The sequence below is a fragment of the Dermacentor silvarum genome, chromosome 1 (genome assembly GCF_013339745.2).
Source record: "Dermacentor silvarum isolate Dsil-2018 chromosome 1, BIME_Dsil_1.4, whole genome shotgun sequence".
In the NCBI taxonomy this organism is placed as follows: Eukaryota; Metazoa; Arthropoda; class Arachnida; order Ixodida; family Ixodidae; genus Dermacentor; species Dermacentor silvarum.
The window spans coordinates 343,602,914-343,621,511 of NC_051154.1; the positions used below are offsets into that span (position 1 = coordinate 343,602,914).

At 47.8% G+C, this 18,598-nt stretch overlaps 1 protein-coding gene across 1 annotated transcript in view; it reads left to right on the forward strand.

Moving 5' to 3' along the window:
- Positions 1-15,630, forward strand: part of LOC119444368 (centrosomal protein of 135 kDa-like) — a 31,203-nt gene extending 15,573 nt beyond the window's left edge. The window contains exon 2 of the mRNA XM_049662498.1: positions 15,400-15,630. Coding sequence (XP_049518455.1) covers positions 15,400-15,630 — 231 coding nt within the window. The remainder of the gene's footprint in view (positions 1-15,399) is intronic.
- The last annotated feature ends 2,968 nt before the right edge of the window (positions 15,631-18,598 follow it).

Consider the following 18,598-nt stretch of genomic DNA (forward strand, 5'->3'; position numbering starts at 1 on the left):
TCTTTGCCAATGCCTTCGCCGCGTTGTCAGACTAAACGCCGGACCCAACAGCCGCGTCACATCAGGGAGGAGCTTTGCGCCGATCCTCACTCTCTTGCATGCGTAATCATACGAACGACCATTAAAATTTGGAGTTGGATATCTCGGAGCATAGACATGCTAGAAGAATTTTACCAAGTGAAACTGTGTAAAAACACGACTGCCTCTAACTTTTGAATACAATCATACACACTTACTGCAGTCAATAAAAAGTTAATTATTCAATTTTAGTTAATTCGGCTGCTGACAGCGATAATTATCTCAATTTGTGTCCCCCTGGCCACACAACTTATTTGCGCAGGTGGTCTTCACGTGCCTCCCAGTGCCTAATTTTAAGAAAACCATAAAGCTTAATTTTGAACACCCGGTATATCTAGCCTGTATGTTTCTTAAAATAAAATTTGGGATGATCTGTCGCAGGTTCGTTATAAATGCGTAAGCACGGGTCCGTCTTTGGAGTTCTGTTGGGACACCTTGATTTCCTTAAGAAGATTATTTATGTTCGGCTGAGACACCTTCGTTTGCTTTGGAGGACTAGCTTCCCTATTCTCAAACAGCCCTCGACTCGAACCTCTTTCTCCACTCCATCTTGTTGAGCACAGCGCCGCCTCTCGAGTGATAAAGACGTGACAATTCTCAAGAATTCCCGTGAATGATCATGAAGCTCAATGAACACTTCTGTGGGGGGATGGCGGTGCAATCTTCTTGAGTCGAGGTGTTGTGTTGACTAGAGGAACGTTCTTGAATACGGGCGTAACGCTGCGCTCTAACGCGGCAACCACTATGCTGGTTGTTTACGATATGCGAATCACCGCGTATGAAGACTCACGACGCCACCTACAAGAAGAACGATGTGGCGTAGTAGCCGAGAGCGTGAGCCAGCGTCTTCATGTTTTGTTTTCCACGCGACGTCATCCTTTTACACAAGGCGCGCATCTGCTCCCGTTTCTCTAACCACGCGACACCATCCTAGGCCCGCGCGCTGGCGTTGGCCACTGACGTCACGCTCCCTCACTTCGCCGCCGCTGCTCGAGGCTTCGCCCCGCTCCGCGAGAACGCCCACTCAGATAAACGGATCCGGCGGCTTTGAGCTTCCTATGCTTAATGTACGACAATAAAACTGCGAAGTTACAATGAAAAACTTGTAGCCTACGAACGGTACTGTGCTCGTACTGGATATTGTCAACGTATAACTGTGATCACAATGAGTGCTACAGTTAAAAATAAATTTGCCTATGCGTAGTTCTTAGTTTAGCTCTTAGTTGTTATTATTTATATATGAACACTTCAGCGAGAGATCTCTTTCATTAAGCAGGTTTGTCGCGGAACCGATGACAGCAAATAAGGCAACCGATGACACCCCAATGCGGAACTAAGTTGATCAGGCGCGAAGGCACTCGCGCGGACATCGGCGGGCTTGGCAAAAGGGACGTCCCCTCGTTCATTCGACGCCACCGACGGTACGAGTAAGGCACGGCCGGCGCCAGGAGGTCCAAGGTGTGCATGAGAAAAATTAACTACGGTAACTTCGCGACACCACACCCCTACGGAGTGCAACTAAGCTTGTGAGCGAGCTACCTTTACCTCTAGATGGCTGATACCACTGGTACTCACGAAAAATAATTTTGAAGAATGCTGGTGGCCATATTTTTTTGTGACAAGGCCATCCCCCTATCAGTGAGGGGGCGATACAGAAATCTGAGGGGGGGGGGGGGTCAGGACATCCGGACATCCCCCCTGGATCCGCGCCTATTTCTCACGTGTATACCGATGGCTCTGTTACCCCATGTGCCTCCGCCGCAGCCTTTGTCATCCCGCAAATGTCCATCGCTCGATGGTTTAAATTAAACCACAAGTCCACTTCAACTGCCGCTGAACTTGTTGCGATCCGCGAGGCAGTACGATTCCTTGCAAGAGAGCCTCCTCGCATATGGACTTTATTTTGCGACGCCAAACCCGCTCTTCAAGCCATTGAATGCGTTATGAGACAAGTCCTTATTATATTTTAGCTCTAGAAATCGCAGAGCTTCTCGACATTGCGACCAAATGCGGCCACCACGTCACCTTTCAGTGGATACCTGCACACTCTGGCGTGATAGGAAATGAACAAGCAGACGCTAAAGCTAAAATAGCTGTAAATAATGCGCCAGAAGTAAGCATCGTGTTCTCACGAACAGACACGAATGCCCTGCTTCGGTGCGTTATGCGGAACTCTACACTTGTGTACTGGACCAATCCTGATCGACGACACAAGCGACTGCACAAATGGGACCCAGAAATGAAGTTCCGCATTCCTCATAAACTGAAGAGGAGCATAACAAGTATGTTACACCGGATTCGTCTTGGTGTTGCACTCACGAGGCGTTATACACATATCATCGGCTGCAGTGACACTGGTCCCAACTGCGATCACTGCCCAGTGCCAGAAACACTTGAGCACATATTTTGCTCATGCCCAGCGTACGTACGAGAACGGCAGAGCCTCATTTCAACTATTCAGCGAGTGACTAAAAGACCAATGTCTGACGAGATTGCCTTAAGTCCTTGGCCTGACACCAATAGCGCAGTTGTGGTCATCGAAGCGACTATAGCATTCCTTCAAGCCACTGGACTTCATGCACGGCTCTAGTATGACCTCAACGTGATGGGCATTTATATACGCACCACCCAATCTTATCATCATCATTCATCGCTCTTTTTATCCCCTCCCCCCTTCCCCTGTGTAGATTAACGGGCCAGAGCAAACTAACGCTCAAGCCGACCTCTCTGCCTTTCTTCAAATAAACCTCTCACTCTCTCTGAGAGGTCACATAATGGATGGTTGTCTGTTGCGAACCCACCGGCAAAATTTTGGTAGCCCTAACAAGGGCTGTTCTTTCGTTAATAAGAAGCCTTTATGCTTCGTCGAGTGGCTCAATGCCAGACAGCTCGCAGTCGGAGTCGCTTTCTTCAGTGTCATCTTCACCCAGCTGGATGATGATGGGTTGAATGTGCTCCCAGGCGTGTCAAGTCTGAACTTTGCCTCCAAGTCCATCACATGCTGAATGCTCTTCCTCCAGTCTTCCGCCGTTACCTGCTTGATTTTATCCCTCAGTGGACAGCTTGAAGTCTTTGTTGTCCATAGCGATGCCATTTTTTGACCTTCGCCCACACAAGCTCAATGGGATTAAATTCGCAGTGGTACGGCGGGAGCCTGAGCACAATGCAACCGGACCTTACAGCTGTGTTGTCTACGATGTAGCTCAGAAAGCATAACTTTAAAGATGCCACCAGCTCAAGCAGCTGCTTCTTTATCATCCTTTCACCGTAGGTGATGTTCTTGCTTGTGAGCCACTCCTTTATCTTTTCCTTCTTCCAGGCCGTCGTCGGCAATTTCTCTTCTCGCCGGCTATGGTAAGGTGCATTGTCTAAAACAATGACGCTACCAGCTGGCAACTTCGGCAGAACGTCATTAAACCAGCCCTCAAAGCGATTGCCGTCCATTTCCTCGTGGTAGTCGCCTGTCTTTTGGCCTCGGAATACATCCAAGCAGCCGTCGACGAAACCATCCTCGCTGCGGATGTGCGTCACGATCCGGCGCTGAGCTTTCCCAGAAGGTTGTTTTAGACCCGTCGTCAGGCCATTTGCTGGAGCGAACAGGCGTCCGCGCTTCTGCACCACGGTGTCTGTCCACACGATCGACCGAGTGTGTCCCGCCGTCACCCATGTCTCGTCCAGGTAGAAGATCTTTCGGCCTTCCACCCGGTAGCACTCCACGTCACGGAGGTAGCGATTCCACCAATCGGTGATGTAATCCCGGTCGATAAGCAGGGAGTTGAGGCTTCTCTTTTCGTGCTTGAAGCCGATCTCGGCAAGCAGGCGACGCACAGTACATCGCCTTAGTGATGGGAGTTCCATACGCTCCGAGATCTCGGTAGTTTCCTTCTCGACCACCGGTATCTCGTTGCGGCGAAAGAAATCGTGCACACATGACCTCAGCGCGCACAACGTGTAGCTGTCAAACTTCGCGCTGCGTCTTCTCTTCACCGCATTGCGTGGGCGCTTTCGCGAGGGCGTCGTCAGTTGGCCACCCGAAAAATGCGAAGTTTTAACTTCCTCCCTCACCCTGAACACAGTCCTTTCGCTGACACCGAGCATGTCGGCGACAAACTTGCTCGTGTCCTCCAGGCTATGAAGGGAGGATTCCCATGACTCTAGCCAGGAAGAACATGCCCAAAAACAAGCCATCTGTCAAGCCCAGGCCGCCGCCGGAAGCCAACTGATTCCGGCCGACGTCTAGGGGGGAGGTAGACGGTGAAAGGGGGAGCTCAGTCTCACCCCGATCACCCATACTCTCTGACGGGTGCAAATAAAGTGCTTTCGCTCTCTCTCGTGTCCTCCACGCAGCGTTCAGGCTGCCTGTTACGCCAAAACGTGTAGCAGTGGAAGATCATGTTGCGTGAATCGCTGTTCAGGATGTGGCCGCTCTTATTCTTGCCGAGGCACCCTGGTGGTGTGGTCATCGAGGCGACACAAGGCTCGTTCCGATGTCACCTCGCTGGGCTCCATGGCGGAAAACTGGCACGGAATGCCGCGCGCGCGATCGTGCGCGAACTCCCAAGATTGCAGTTCGCAACCGCGAAAAAAAAAGAAAAAAATAATAGTAATAAAAAAGTAAGCCTAACACATTAAAAAAATAAGCTTGTGCAAACACACAAAAAGTACATATGAATCTTGTGCTATTAAGCCAGCGACTGCTTTATAATTACACGCCCGGTGCCGTCGATCTTGCTCCGTAGCAGACGACGCACAGCGGTGTAGGAGGCACGGAGTTATTTTTCTCTCGCGATCCGGCATGTGCTGTAGCATTTCCATCATGATAGTTTTACCAAACCACTCGTCAAGATACACAAATCTTATTTATACCGACAAATACGCGTTTTAGAAGCAGTCACAATTTTTTGAGCGGGACTATTTCTTTAGTCGTGGAGGAATTGGCTGCTGCGCTTCGGTCAAATGGGCGGGGCCTCTCCTGTCTTCTAAAGTTATACCCGACTATAGATGAAAACGTGCCTATAATAGGCATTTGGAACAAAGTAAGAACCACTAGGAAAGCGCTGAAAGCTTGCATTACTTTACGGCAAATAATCTAATGGAATTTCGTTCCCATAACCCGTGAATATATATGCTCACGAAAATCCTTGGGAATCAAAGTATGGCAACACTGCCACATTCAAGCGAAAGTCTGTCCACAATTAAACGTGAATGATCCATTAGGAGAACTGGGACTGGGAAATAATACGAGGTTGCGGCCATTCAAGTGGTGGCCGAAACAGGGAGAACAATCCGCACAGCGAACGTTCGACTTTTTACAGCGTAAGCTGTATGGGCTCATTCCAATAACCGTTTCAGTTCGCGATGGTGTCCGCCTCCGCCGTTGGTGACCGTAACCGCTATCGCCGAAAATGCGAAAAAAGTACCCGCTTCCCGCCAGGATCGAACCCGCGCCCGCTGCGTGGGAGCCAGATACTCTACCACTGAGCCACGCAAGCGCTTGCTATCGGGCCGCGGAAAATACCCTATAAGGCAAGTGCGCAGGGACAGACGACTTGAGCCTCCGCCAGTACGGTGGCGCCATCTAGGTAAGGTGCCTGCAAACGCAGCGTCCGCGGGCGCAGACTACGATATGCGATTCAGACGAGGCGCGCCATCAACGCGCTCCCGAGCATCCGAGCCTCCGCCAGTATGGTGGCGCCATCTAGTTAAGGTGGAGGTATCGCTGTCGCTATCTTGAGTGTAGTTCAGATTATCCCACCAGGCGACGCCACTCAGTCATGTTTGGAAGAAGCGAAAAAAAAAAGTCTGCTCTTCGCCCCCGCAGCAAGCCCCGGGATGGCCCTCTTGCAACGCGGCGACAGGCGATCCGCCGAATTGAGGAACAGTCCCCCTCCCCTCTTCTTTTCACGAGTTGTGCCTCGCACCATTGTTGTTTTGTTGCTGAGCATGGTGGCTTTCTCCCCACTGATACTTTCAACAATAGCTCGGTCAAACTTTGTAAAATCGTCAATGCGGATGATGGTGGTAATTAGTGGTTCGTCACTGCCGCTTTTGGCATGGCTGTCAGGTGAGTTCGGGCCGCTGCTTCGAAAGCCGTCCCGGCAGATGGCCTGTAGACCAGTGCTCACTGCAGAACCTTGAGTGTCGTTGATCGTCAAGAAGTCTTGTTTCTTTCTCTTCCAAGTGTATTTTTTAGCATTTTTCAAAGTACGGACCCGCTAAACGAAGGCTCTAAGCTTGAAATGGTCACTGTTGCTTTGTGCCTATAAAGATAAATAAAGGAAAGGGAAGGAAATTGCTACGGACCGCCGTAACTGTGTAGCGTAGTCTGCTGACGCCTGAACAGCGCTCACCAGTGGAGGAGAGGTGGCGGTAAAGGAGTAGGGGTAAAGGTTAGTATAGAGTAACAACAAAATATTTACAACAGAGCGACTAAGTAAAAAGAAAAAAGAAGACCGTTTGTGGAGTAATTTCTCGAGAAAGCTTGTCACCGGCCCCTCACACCGGCACTGTTAGGTCGCGTGGAACAGCCGGGGGTCGAGGCCCTACTGTTCGTAGAAGTAGCAGTGCTTTCGTAAGCTACCCCCTGTCCAAGGGCACGGTTGACACCAGTTTTGTTTCGATCGCATGTGCCGCTTGACCTGATGCCTATTTCCCGACGTGGCTTTCTCCCCACTGATACTTTCAACAATAGCTCGGTCAAACTTTGTAAAATCGTCAATGCGGATGATGGTGGTAATTAGTGGTTCGTCACTGCCGCTTTTGGCATGGCTGTCAGGTGAGTGCGGGCCGCTGCTTCGAAAGCCGTCCCGGCAGATGACCTGTAGACCAGTGCTCACTGCAGAACCTTGAGTGTCGTTGACTACGGGCCTGGTAGTCGACCTCCCTGACCTCCCTGGCTACGGGCCTGGTAGTCGTAGAACTCTGTCACGGAACAGCAGCTATAAATTTGTAAGTTGCAGGTGCACAGTGGAGATAAGTTTTCCGGAAAGGAAATACTAGTAGGGGTGTGCGAATATTAATTACTCTGAAGAATCAAATAATGTCCTGTTCAATTCGGTTTTCGAATCGCATAGTCATTATTCGAGTCGATTTTTCTTTGGCTGTATTCGATTCAGTGACAAAACTTATTATTCCCGGGCCCCTATCAAATAGACAGCATAGTACACGTGGCTAGGCTGCTTTATTGGGGTAGAAATTGCGAGCATAATCGCGCTGTCACGGGTTCGATGGCGCACCCGCTAGAGAGCCCGCGCGAATAGTTTTGGAGATCACGTCATTCGAGTCCCAGAGCTGCGGCACAGTGGAATGGTAAATGAAGCGGTTGCACAGAACGTTTGCTTTAGGAAATTCACACGCGCTCATCGCGCCAGCGTTATGATTACGATGGCCATCGCAAGCACTCGCGCACAGCCTTGCGCGCAGCCCTGAAAAGTTGTGCATGTTTCGCCGACAGCCGTTTTCGTGACACAGGCGTCCAATACCAAGTCCTCACATTAGCCTAGGGCATAAGATCACATGATCAACACAAGCAGGGACTGCACAAACAAATTATTTGCGAGAAGTACTTCTTATAGTTATCAATCTATATAGTGTAAATTGTGCACGTGTTGTCTGCCTTTTTCGCGCTGTCCATGCTTTCTTTTATATCCCTCTCTCAAATTTTGTCTGCTGAATTCCGAGACTTTCGAGCGCATGTGAGACTGTATTCTGTTGTGCACACTGTTGTGCATACAATGGCGGAAAAGAAATGCCAGAAATCTCTGCTCGGTCGGATGCCATGCACTACAACAAGCAAACTGCAGTCACTACAGTGATTTTCAAGTGTACGATGATCACTAAAAAACGTAAGTGGTGGTGGGACCACTATGCGAGTGTGATGATTACGCGGATAAATACGATATATCTTTCAACGAAAAAAGCACCTACTGGAAATCACGTGTTTAAAAACCTCACTGCGCGTCTGAACACGTGACATTTGCTTAGTAGCACGCGGCTTGAAATGCAGCAGGTCACGCACCCATCAGCACTTTTCGCTGCAGGCTCGCTCATTGTTTGCTTCTAATGCTATCGTTCCACCGGCGTCGCGTACAATAGTCAAACACAGTACCCAGCCACACACGTCGCACCTCAGGGGATGGGGAAAGCAAGTTTCCCGATATCGTCGTACAAGCCTGCAAAATAGAGGGGGCGAGGGCAATTTGCAATTCTCCTTGGCACAATGGCACAATAGCCTAACCTGCTGGCTATCTGGCATGCACTCATGATGTACCGTGCACCGCGCTTTCTCTCTTTGTTTTTCTCCCCGCAGCCACAAGTTAGTAAACTCATGGAGGACTACATTGAAGGCGGGGTTGCAGACACATGTGCACTAGAGTGAGCCAAACACTCAAACCTGAAGAATAAATTCCCTCCGCGTTTTGCCCGCTTTGTAATGTTTAGTGGTGCCACATTTGACAAACGTTGAAACTGACGTGAAACAGCTTGATATCTTTTTGCACAGATGGCGCCACCACCGAAAATCGCCTGTCAGATTTATTATTTATTTAAAATCTTCTGTTTCAAGCACTGCTTAGTAAAACTCGTGAGTGCTAGTAATTACATGACACTCTATGGTTATAGTAATGTGCAACAATTGTGAATTAGCGTGTACATGAAAAATAATGTCAATTTGCACGGACCTGGTAAGCAGATAAATTAGCTAAATTCACTACTCCGCTGTAGATTCCCTAATTACCATAAGCCAATTTTCTCTTCATAGAATTTGAGATAAGGGCTTACTGCTTGATTATTGAATATTTCAGAGTTTCAGCTCGAGAATAGTTTTGTCCCGCCGCCGGTAATGCGTGACCAAGATAGTCATAAATTGCCCAATGTAAGTAATAATACCTCACGAACTGTTCATTAGAACACAAAACAACTTTGCATAGATGATAAGTACACTGTAGCCTAGAAAACTACTAAATATTGTTGTCAGGAGTTTAAAAGAAAAATATATATGCATTCATAAACTTTTGTAGTATTGCCCATTTTTATTGTCGCCTATATAAATTTCTAATCGCTTTACACGCATTTTCTCTTCATAGAAACCTTGTATAACATTTCATTTAAAGACACAGCAAATTTCATTTTGTTATGTTGAACATTTTAGTCGGAAAGGCAGTACAGCGGAGGATAAGCAAAAACGCCGTTTTTTGCTCCCACTGTTTTGACTACCGTTAGGTAACGCTTCAGGCTAGGCGATAATACTAGGTGTCATTGGAAAGCGCAGAAAGCAAGGTTTCTAACGTAATAAAGTTCACATTTGTCCAATGAGCCCAGGAAGCACAGTGCGTCCGCAAACAATGACTAAAATACCGAGCGCGTGCCGCTGGAGTGGGACCGCCACCTTAAGGTGCCTGCAAACGCGCCGTGCTCAGCCGACTGCTGTGCAGAGAGCATTACAAGCCGCAGCTCGCCGTCGACGCCGGGCGCACAGTTCAGATCGTTCTCGTCAAAACGAGGCGAACAGACTGGCGCGAAGACCCTGTTGTGCTCGGTGCCCAAATTGGAGCTACTCTTGAGCTGCACCACCAGCTTACACTGTGACTGTGCTGTGTGTGCCGCGCAAGCCTGTGACGTTTCTTCTTCTTTTTTTCTTTGTTTGAGCCCTTGCATTTGCGGCAAGCTCTATCAGTAATATGTAGTGTCCAAATTACGCTACCTTCCTATGTTTTGCAGAATAAATGATAATGGCAACCATGCAGTGTTTATCGCCCTCCAATTTGCTTTCGGTGCTTTCAAAACATAAACGCATAGCCTTCGAGACTGGTTTCCGCTACTCCACGAGAACTGTCGCAGGAGTTGCGATTTGGACACCACCTGTTTCTCCAGAACTAGTTGTTCAATGTCGACGTGCTGTAAATTATGCCAGTTGTAATTTCTCAGATGGCTACCAAGCCTATTCCGCTCTAAATTCATTTCAGTAGATCGAACTCTGCTATTTCGATGCATTTAGTCTGGGGTGCAGTGCCTTCCGCTTTCGGGCGAATGAACGTTACCAGAATCGGTCTACTAGCTATGGAACCAACGACGAAATTACTGCGTCCCAAAAGGAAAGGCTCAGTGATAGCCTCGTATTGCGCTGTACGTGGCAACCGCGGGATAGCAATCGTGGAATCCATGCACCGTCTAATAAACACGCAGCTATTTTTAGCAATTTTATTAAGTTGGACACCACCTAACGGATAACCACCTAACCTTGCATTACCGCGAGCAAGCCACATAGACAATGAAGAGCACCTACTACATTTATTTGTCAATACAGCATGACCCGAATTCACAAAAACTTCTAACGCTAGAATTTTTCGTAAGAAAAAATGTTGGACAATCAGGATGCCAGACATACCATTAGCGGTGGTGGCCAGCCAATGGCAAAGCGAACTCATGAAAGAAAGCCATTGTGAATCTGGCCCCATATGCCGTGCAGGGGGGAGGGCAAAGTCGGCCATTTGCCTCCACCCCCCCCCCCTTTTTTTTTAAAGTTGAAAGCCGGGAATACGGCGCCTGGAGTCCCGACCAAGGTCCCTCGAATCTACAGAGAGCCGCTTGATGCCCCAAGAATGGGGGTTTGGCCTCTTCACCAGCTTCACTAGGAGTCGCGGTGACATTGGTCCTTCAGGGCGCCCATCGCCGTTATAGCACCCAGGGTCTACTCAGTTCCAGCTGGTAAATTTCCTCACCTCTGCACGCCTCGAGTACTGTTTCAAAACTTGATATAGGCATTCATTCGGGTGACTTGGCCTGTCGTACTAGCAACCTCAATAGTGGAATTACGGTTCCCAGTACTTTCAAGACTGCTTTCGTTTATTTGGTTTTGAAAGCTGTTCTCGCGATGAAACTGGAGGCAGCACGAAGCATTCGCTTCTCGATTCCAGCGCTCTTTATCACGCTAGTGTTGTGACAGCGAGTGCTCGAAGTCAGCTAGTGAGATGTGTTCATATTAACCTGTCCGTGCGAATCACCACGCGTGTCATAGGCGTATCTACTGGTGGGCTGGGAAGGCATGGACCCCTCCCCTCTTAGTGAGAAGTGAAAGGGCAACGCAGGCCAGTTGCGCCCGCTCCCCATTACACACACACACACACACACACAGACACACACACACACACACACACACTATAGTGTGTGTCGCTATAGCTATAGTGAATTTTTCGTCTGTTTACGGCAAAGATTTCTATTTAGCAGTCAGCGACTTTTCTTTTAGTGACTTGAATGAATGTTTGGTGATATTTAGAAGACTTGCAAGTTGGAAAGGTTGCCTGAAAAATTACCTTCTAGAACGCAGTTTAATAGTCTAAAGCTGCATTTGAGTGACCGAAACTCGCTGTACGACACCTGGGGTCCGTGACCATGATTATCCAACGGTTGCCTTCACATTGTGATTGTGCTTCATAGCCCAGTAGTCATCACAGCCGTCACAGTGCTCGCAAAATTGAAGTTTCTTTATTATTTATAAATCATATTTGTGTGCGTTTAAACGCTGCACGTTCAGCGGTGTCTCTAAATGCAGTTGATTGGTAGGCGTGCGCGAGCATGTCATTTGGATGTACCAAATCCAAATGGCATAAATTTTGTGTTCAGATTAAGAACACAGCGGACGAATACGACATATCGACTGCGTAAAAAGGGCGTAAATATCGGAACGGCTTAGCTCGTTCACGCGCGTCTAAACAAATCGCTTCCGTTTCTCGCGGCTTTCGGGCCAATGAGCACTTCACGGCGGCTTTCAGGTAGATCGAGGGCGAAAATGTTGTATTTGATCTGTACAAAGCTCGAGTATGTGTAATCGCCCTGTCAACAACATTCGGCCAAGCGCATTCCACATGATCTAGTTTGGCTGCCACGAACACCGAGAAGCACAACAAATTTTGGGATAATACGTAGACTGAGTGAATAGTTATGTTCGGAAAAGTACGTTGCTTGTATTCTTTTGAATCGGGTTGTATTTGTAACCATCGAATTTGAAGGTAATAAAAAAACTTAAGCTGTCATAATCCCTTATGTAAACATTAGAGGTGGGCGACCGAATATCGACTTTTTCGAATACGAATGGAATATCAAATAGACAAACGCAGACACTCATGTTTACAGCAGGAATATTTTTTTCGATATAATTAGGAACACGGTTGTGCTCATTACACAGTGAACCATCAGGACAACTAGGATCGTTTTAAACACAAGATTACTACAGCCGTAATGAAAGGAACTACACGAATACCAACTAGACACCTTTAGCACCTGGTGGCAAACAATCTTTCCAAGAATGACAGGCAATACGCAAAATAAACAGTTCAAACATTATCAGAAGTTATGCAAAATAAACACAACAAATTAGTAGCCAGGCACAACAAAGCGCCTGTTACAAGGAAAACATCCCTGATTGTAACGTAAAAGATACCGTTTTTGTAAGAACGCTCGCACATATTTGCTAGGCAGAACCATATGAAACAGACAGACAATGAAGAAGATAGCATAGGTGGAATCATTTGTAGTTTTTAATTGAAATGTAAAAATGAGAAGCTACAGGGAAATGGAGGAAAAAATAACTTGCGGACCATGAGAGACGAAACCACAACCTCCGCAATACGCCCGCGTTTCGCTACCAATTGTGCTACGGCGACGGCAGCTCCCACGTCCGTGCATTCTTGGGTATTTATGTACGTGTACCAGGTCTAACCCAGGGAGTGTTAGTCAGCGCCACACTTCCACCGCAAAACCGGAAACAAAGCTACGTTACCAATCTCGTTTCTGCATTGCTTGAAAAGCTTTGTCGCTGTTTTACCTCTGACAATTATGATAATTTGCGATACTTTGTTCGTTCAGTGGGCGGAGAACAGTAACCCGATTTTAGCAGTCGGTTGTTGCAAAACATTTGGTTAGTCTTGATATTCGAAAATACAGAATGATTAATTTTCGAGTACTGATAAAATATTACACACCAACTATTCGTTTTCTAACCTTCGAATATTCGCGCATCTGATAGTAAATACATTTGTGTAGCTGAAGCCTTCTATACCCTGCTGGAAAATTCACTGTGCTCCTTCAGCTGCACGGACATTATCCCAAATGAAACGTCTGGGTAATTGGTTCAGTTCACGTTTGCTTATATTAGAGTTGTGAAGTATATATATATATATATATATATATATATATATATATATATAGAGCGAGAGAAAGGTGGATTGCCCCCCCCCCTCCCACTCCAAAAATAGTTGGTACGCCACTGCAATACACGTCGTCTAAACAGGCGTTGAGTTTGTACTTGGCCGACAACTATTATTAACAGGTGTCGTTGTGTTCTTTTCTATTTTTCATAGGAAGAAATACGACGCAACTTTGACGCACGGTCGCAGTAAATACGACACACAGAACAGCAACGACAACGGCGTTTATAATCATACGCAACACATTGGCAAGGAAAATTTAATGCAGTGTTGATATCCAACTGCGGTACCCACCAAAGGAAAAATGAAATATACAAAAAAAAGGGATGAAGGGAGAAGAAGTATATCCACGAGAGCACTGCCGACACTCGGCCACAAATACGTTCTTTTCTTGCTAGCTGTTATGCTATGTAAACTGTGTAGACATTCCAGATGAGAAACACGAAATGTGAATGCAAATAAACAAACGCGATCGTGGAATATTTTGAAGAATATCCACGAAGCAATACTTGAAAAGATGTTGCATGACCGTTGGAGGACTGTTATTTCGTTTCAAATTAGCATGCGACGGAAGACCGGTGCCCTTTCGTACGACTTCATCGGTTAGACGAACAACGCGGCTCGAAAAAAACCTGCTCACGAGCGGTGACTGTTGGCGACTTCTTACTTCGCCTATTGGTGTCGTAGATGCTCCACGTTAGCATGATAAACCGTTGACGCTATCGATTCGAAAGCCCCTGCATCGATGTATATAGCCCCAAATGCTTCAAACCACACAACGGCCGCGACTCATCTCATGATCGGCTGTAGTTATTCACGAGGCCGTTAAAGGAGCCCTGAACCCCTTTTTATCGAAGTGGAGAAATGCATTTGAAGTTAAAACGCGCTATTTCAGAAATACTTCGCCGCAAAAAGTACTTCAGCGCATTCAGCAGAAGCGGGGTTATTCGCAATAAAACACGACCTTCGCGGGGCTTCCGTTCCTTCTTCAATGCCTTGCACTGCGAAGGCCACGGACGAGTGGGGCGGGGGCACAACGCTCCTCCTACTGAACGTCACCATGGCGCGCAGTTCAAATTTGATTGTGGATATTAACGTAGACGCCAATACTTCCGATTTTGACGCCCACACAAAAAGCGGGGCTAAATATGTATTCCAAGCTATCCAAACAATCTGCTCATGAATTGAATCAGGATTAGTGTATTTTGCTGTTCGTTCTTTGTTTGGCAAACAATTTAAACCAGCGGCTTGTCACGTCTCTGACTCAGTAAACTTCCTCGGTGCGGTCACTATGTGATTATTTTCTGCTAGTAACTTGCTAACTCTTGTGGACCGTAACGAAATATTCAGCTTCGACCATTCGCTCGCTATCGGTGTAGTCTGGGATTTATTGTGCGTATATAATGTGCATATATTCAAGTGTGCGTCCATTCACTTATTCTTGACATGTTGGTGATAGAGTGGACGTAAGTTTCCGTGCCAGTTGCGGTAGATGTGTGCAGACACTCAGTGCGAAACTTACTATGACAGGAAACGACACTACTCTCTTGGTCATTGTTTAACGAGTGGTACTCACTCTTGCTGACGTTCCGGGACTGAAGTCCTTTCTTTGAATGTTAGCGATACAACGCTGGCGGATGAGCAAATTTCTGTATCCTCTAAGAAATCCCTAACTCGAAGTTGCAGCAGCGGTCCGCGAACTTTGTTGCAATTCATTACATTCCTTTATATGTCAGTCACTATTTTTGCAGCCTACTATTGCACATGTCTTCCCCATCCACATGATTTAATCCAGCATGATTGTAGCACAGTGCGTTAGCGAAAACTCATTAGCATTTCTGACAGCTGATTGCGCGGAAGCAAGGCATAAGCGGTAATGGTAGTGGTTACTGGACTAGACTAGCTAGTCTAGTAACGTTGGGCAAAACCAACATCCGTTCGTCCGATGTACGCATAAATGGGGGCCGATCCTGGTGATAGTGCAGAAAGGGTCCGAGCGCATACCTTTGTGGACTCCGGGACCTGTAACGCGTCCTTGAAGTAACCTTACCACACGTAAAAGAGAAAGAGAGGCGCGTCATTGGCTGCACCCTCAATGACGTTGTTCTCTCCGTCGCAGCCGAGCGCGCGTGCAGCAGTTGCTCTCCGACTTAACATGGGTCGGCCACGCATCGTACGAAGTCCCGAACAGCAGGCAGCTTACGAAGAACAGCGCCGACAACAGCATCGTGAGAGAGCTGGTGTTCGCCGTGCCGATGTTGCAGTCCGGGCACAAAACCAGGCCCGGGTGGCCGAGCGCAAGCAGCAACTGCGTACCGAGGATCCGGCAGCCTACCAAGCCGTCGTTTAATGAACCGTCGGGATTAACCCAGTGATAAACACCGGTGCCACACGTTTCAGCATCGCTGGTTAACCCTTTGTACGGAGTGCTTAGGCGGGGACATTTTTTTTCTTTCCTGATAGCCAAGATTGCACGCATGCTTCTCGCGTTCCAAAGCCGGCCAGCTGTTTGACACTCTCAACTATATATAGTGCACCCCGTGCTACATTTAGATGCAAAGCATCTTATGGTCGGGGCTATGTCACTCCCTCCCTCCGCCGTGCGGCATCCACACCCCTACGGCGCATGCGCACCCTCCTCCCCCTCCTCTCCTCGCCTTGTCTCATCTTCTCTCCTCTCGGTTTTCATGCGCATCCTCGTCCCCGTCCTCTCCTCTCCTTGTCTCATCTCCTCTCCTCTCGGCATTCCTCCTCTCCTCTCCGGATTGCGAAACGAATGGCAACACCTGCGGCTCCGCGCGCGATAATGTGAAGCAGCTTAGGTTAGAGCATCGGTCGGCAGTGTGGGATTACACTAACTCACACTCACTTACCATAATTTTTTCCAGGCCCCACACTCACTCACGTTCACACTCACCTCCACTCACACTCACAGCACTCACTTGCACTCGCGCTCACTTCCACTCACACTCACTGGCGCTCACTCGCACTCGCACTCACCTCCACTCACACTCACAGGCACTCACTCGCACTCACCTGCACTCACACTCACTGGTACTCACTCGCACTCGCACTCACCTGCACTCACACTCATTGGCACTCACTCGCACTCGCACTCATCTGCACTCACACTCACTGGCACTCACTCGCATTCTCACTCACCTGCACTCACAATCACTGGTACTCACTCGCACTCACCTGCACTCACACTCACTGGCAATCACTCGCACTCGCACTCACCTGCACTCACACTCACTGGCACTCACTCGCACTCACCTGCACTCACACTCACTGGCACTCACTCGCACTCGCACTCACCTGCACTCACACTCACAGCACTCACTTGCACTCGCATTCACTTCCACTCACACTCAATGGCGCTCACTCGCACTCGCACTCATCTCCACTCACACTCACAGGCACTCACTCGCACTCGCACTCACCTGCACTCACACTGACTGGTACTCACTCGCACTCGCACTCACCTGCACTCTCACTCACTGGCACTCGCTCACACTCGCACTCATCTGCACTCACACTCACTGGCACTCACTCGCACTCTTACGCACCTGCACTCACAATCACTGGTACTCACTCGCACTCGCACTCACCTGCACTCACACTCACTGGCACTCACTCGCACTCACCTGCACTCACACTCTCTGGCACTCACTCGCACTCGCACTCAGCTGCACTCACAATCACTGGCACTCACTCGCACTCACCTGCACTCACACTCACTGGCACTCACTCGTACTCACCTGCACTCACACTCACTGGTACTCGCTCGCACTCGCATTCACTTACACTCACATTCACTGGCACTCACTGGCACTCACTCGCACTCACACTCACTGGCACTCACTCGCACTCACCTGCACTCACACTCAATGGCACTCGCTCGCACTCGCACTCACACTCGCATTCACTGACACTCACTCGCACTCACCTCCACTCACGCTCACACTCACTTGCACTCACACGCCCTCAGCCCTTTCAATTGAGTGCGAGTGTGAGTGACTGCACTCATAAGTCACTATGCCGATCTATACCGCTCACAATTCGTGTATATTCATAACGAAGCTTCCAATTTAGCACCTGTTGCATCGGGAGTGCGCCAAGGCAGTGTTTTGGATTCAGGTTTATTTTTAATATACATAAAAGATTTGCCTTCCCGATTACATGGTAACATCCGTCTATTCGCTGACTATTATATTTCGTACCGCGAAATTAATCACAGTGATAATCACTATATACAAAATTCTGCCTTTTCTTGGTGTCAGGAGTGGCAGATGACTCTAAATGCCGAAAAATCTGTAACGCTAACAGTAAGAAAGAAACAGATATCTGAGTTTACTTACATTATTAATAACACACCTGTCACTTGTGCATTTCAGCGTAAATATTTAAGTGTCCCTTTAACATACGCTCTCCGATGGGAACGCCATGTTAACAAAATAAACTCAAGTGGAAATCAATGTACATACTGAACACTAAACCGACTCTTCTTTCTGAGAAGACAGCTTCGTCTTGCGCCCCCAGATAAGATTTGCTGGCCTAAAAAATGCTTGTTCGAACAGTGCTGGAGCACGCCAATATTCCGTACACAAAATAACTCATTGCAAGAATGGAAGGGGTGCAGAGGAAGGCAATAATGTTATGTTTCAATAAATACAAGTTAACGGATTTATTGACTGAATTATTAAAGAAAGCTGGTTTATTAACACTGCAAAGTAGAGCAACACTTGCACGACTAAAGTTTTCGTTTCAATTTATGCATGGTGACATACACATTGACGTCATCCCCAACCTCTCTCTGTCCATCTCTCTGTCATTAACATTAGACGTGTGCATGCTTGCCGCCCATGCTCACTAAGCTCCCCTTCGGTCGGATTGAGCCAAGATATCGGGAAATAGAGGAAGAGATTGACTGTCCGTATACTTAGTCAACCATTTAAAGCCGAAACAAACCCAAAAGGGAGAACAAAGCGGTATCTATCATTGCATCTTCGATTTTTCTCCGTGTATGCGAGCGTGCGTGTCTGTTACTCTGTGCTAACTTGGCTAGTCCATCTTCCGCTCTGCCTGTTTATATAAGGAGCCTGTACATGTACGTTTAAGAGGGAAGCAGGAAGAAAATGAGGAGCCATTCCACCCTCTGAAGGCGGATGACCAGCGAAGCTGTAGCAAATCACACGGTATTAAACGTCTTCACTCTGTGGAAGTCATGGCAAAATTTTCGGTCATGATTTGGATACGTCTGCCATCAGCGCTACAGCCCATACAAATTCCCTGGTGTACTTAAGAAAATGTCGCAG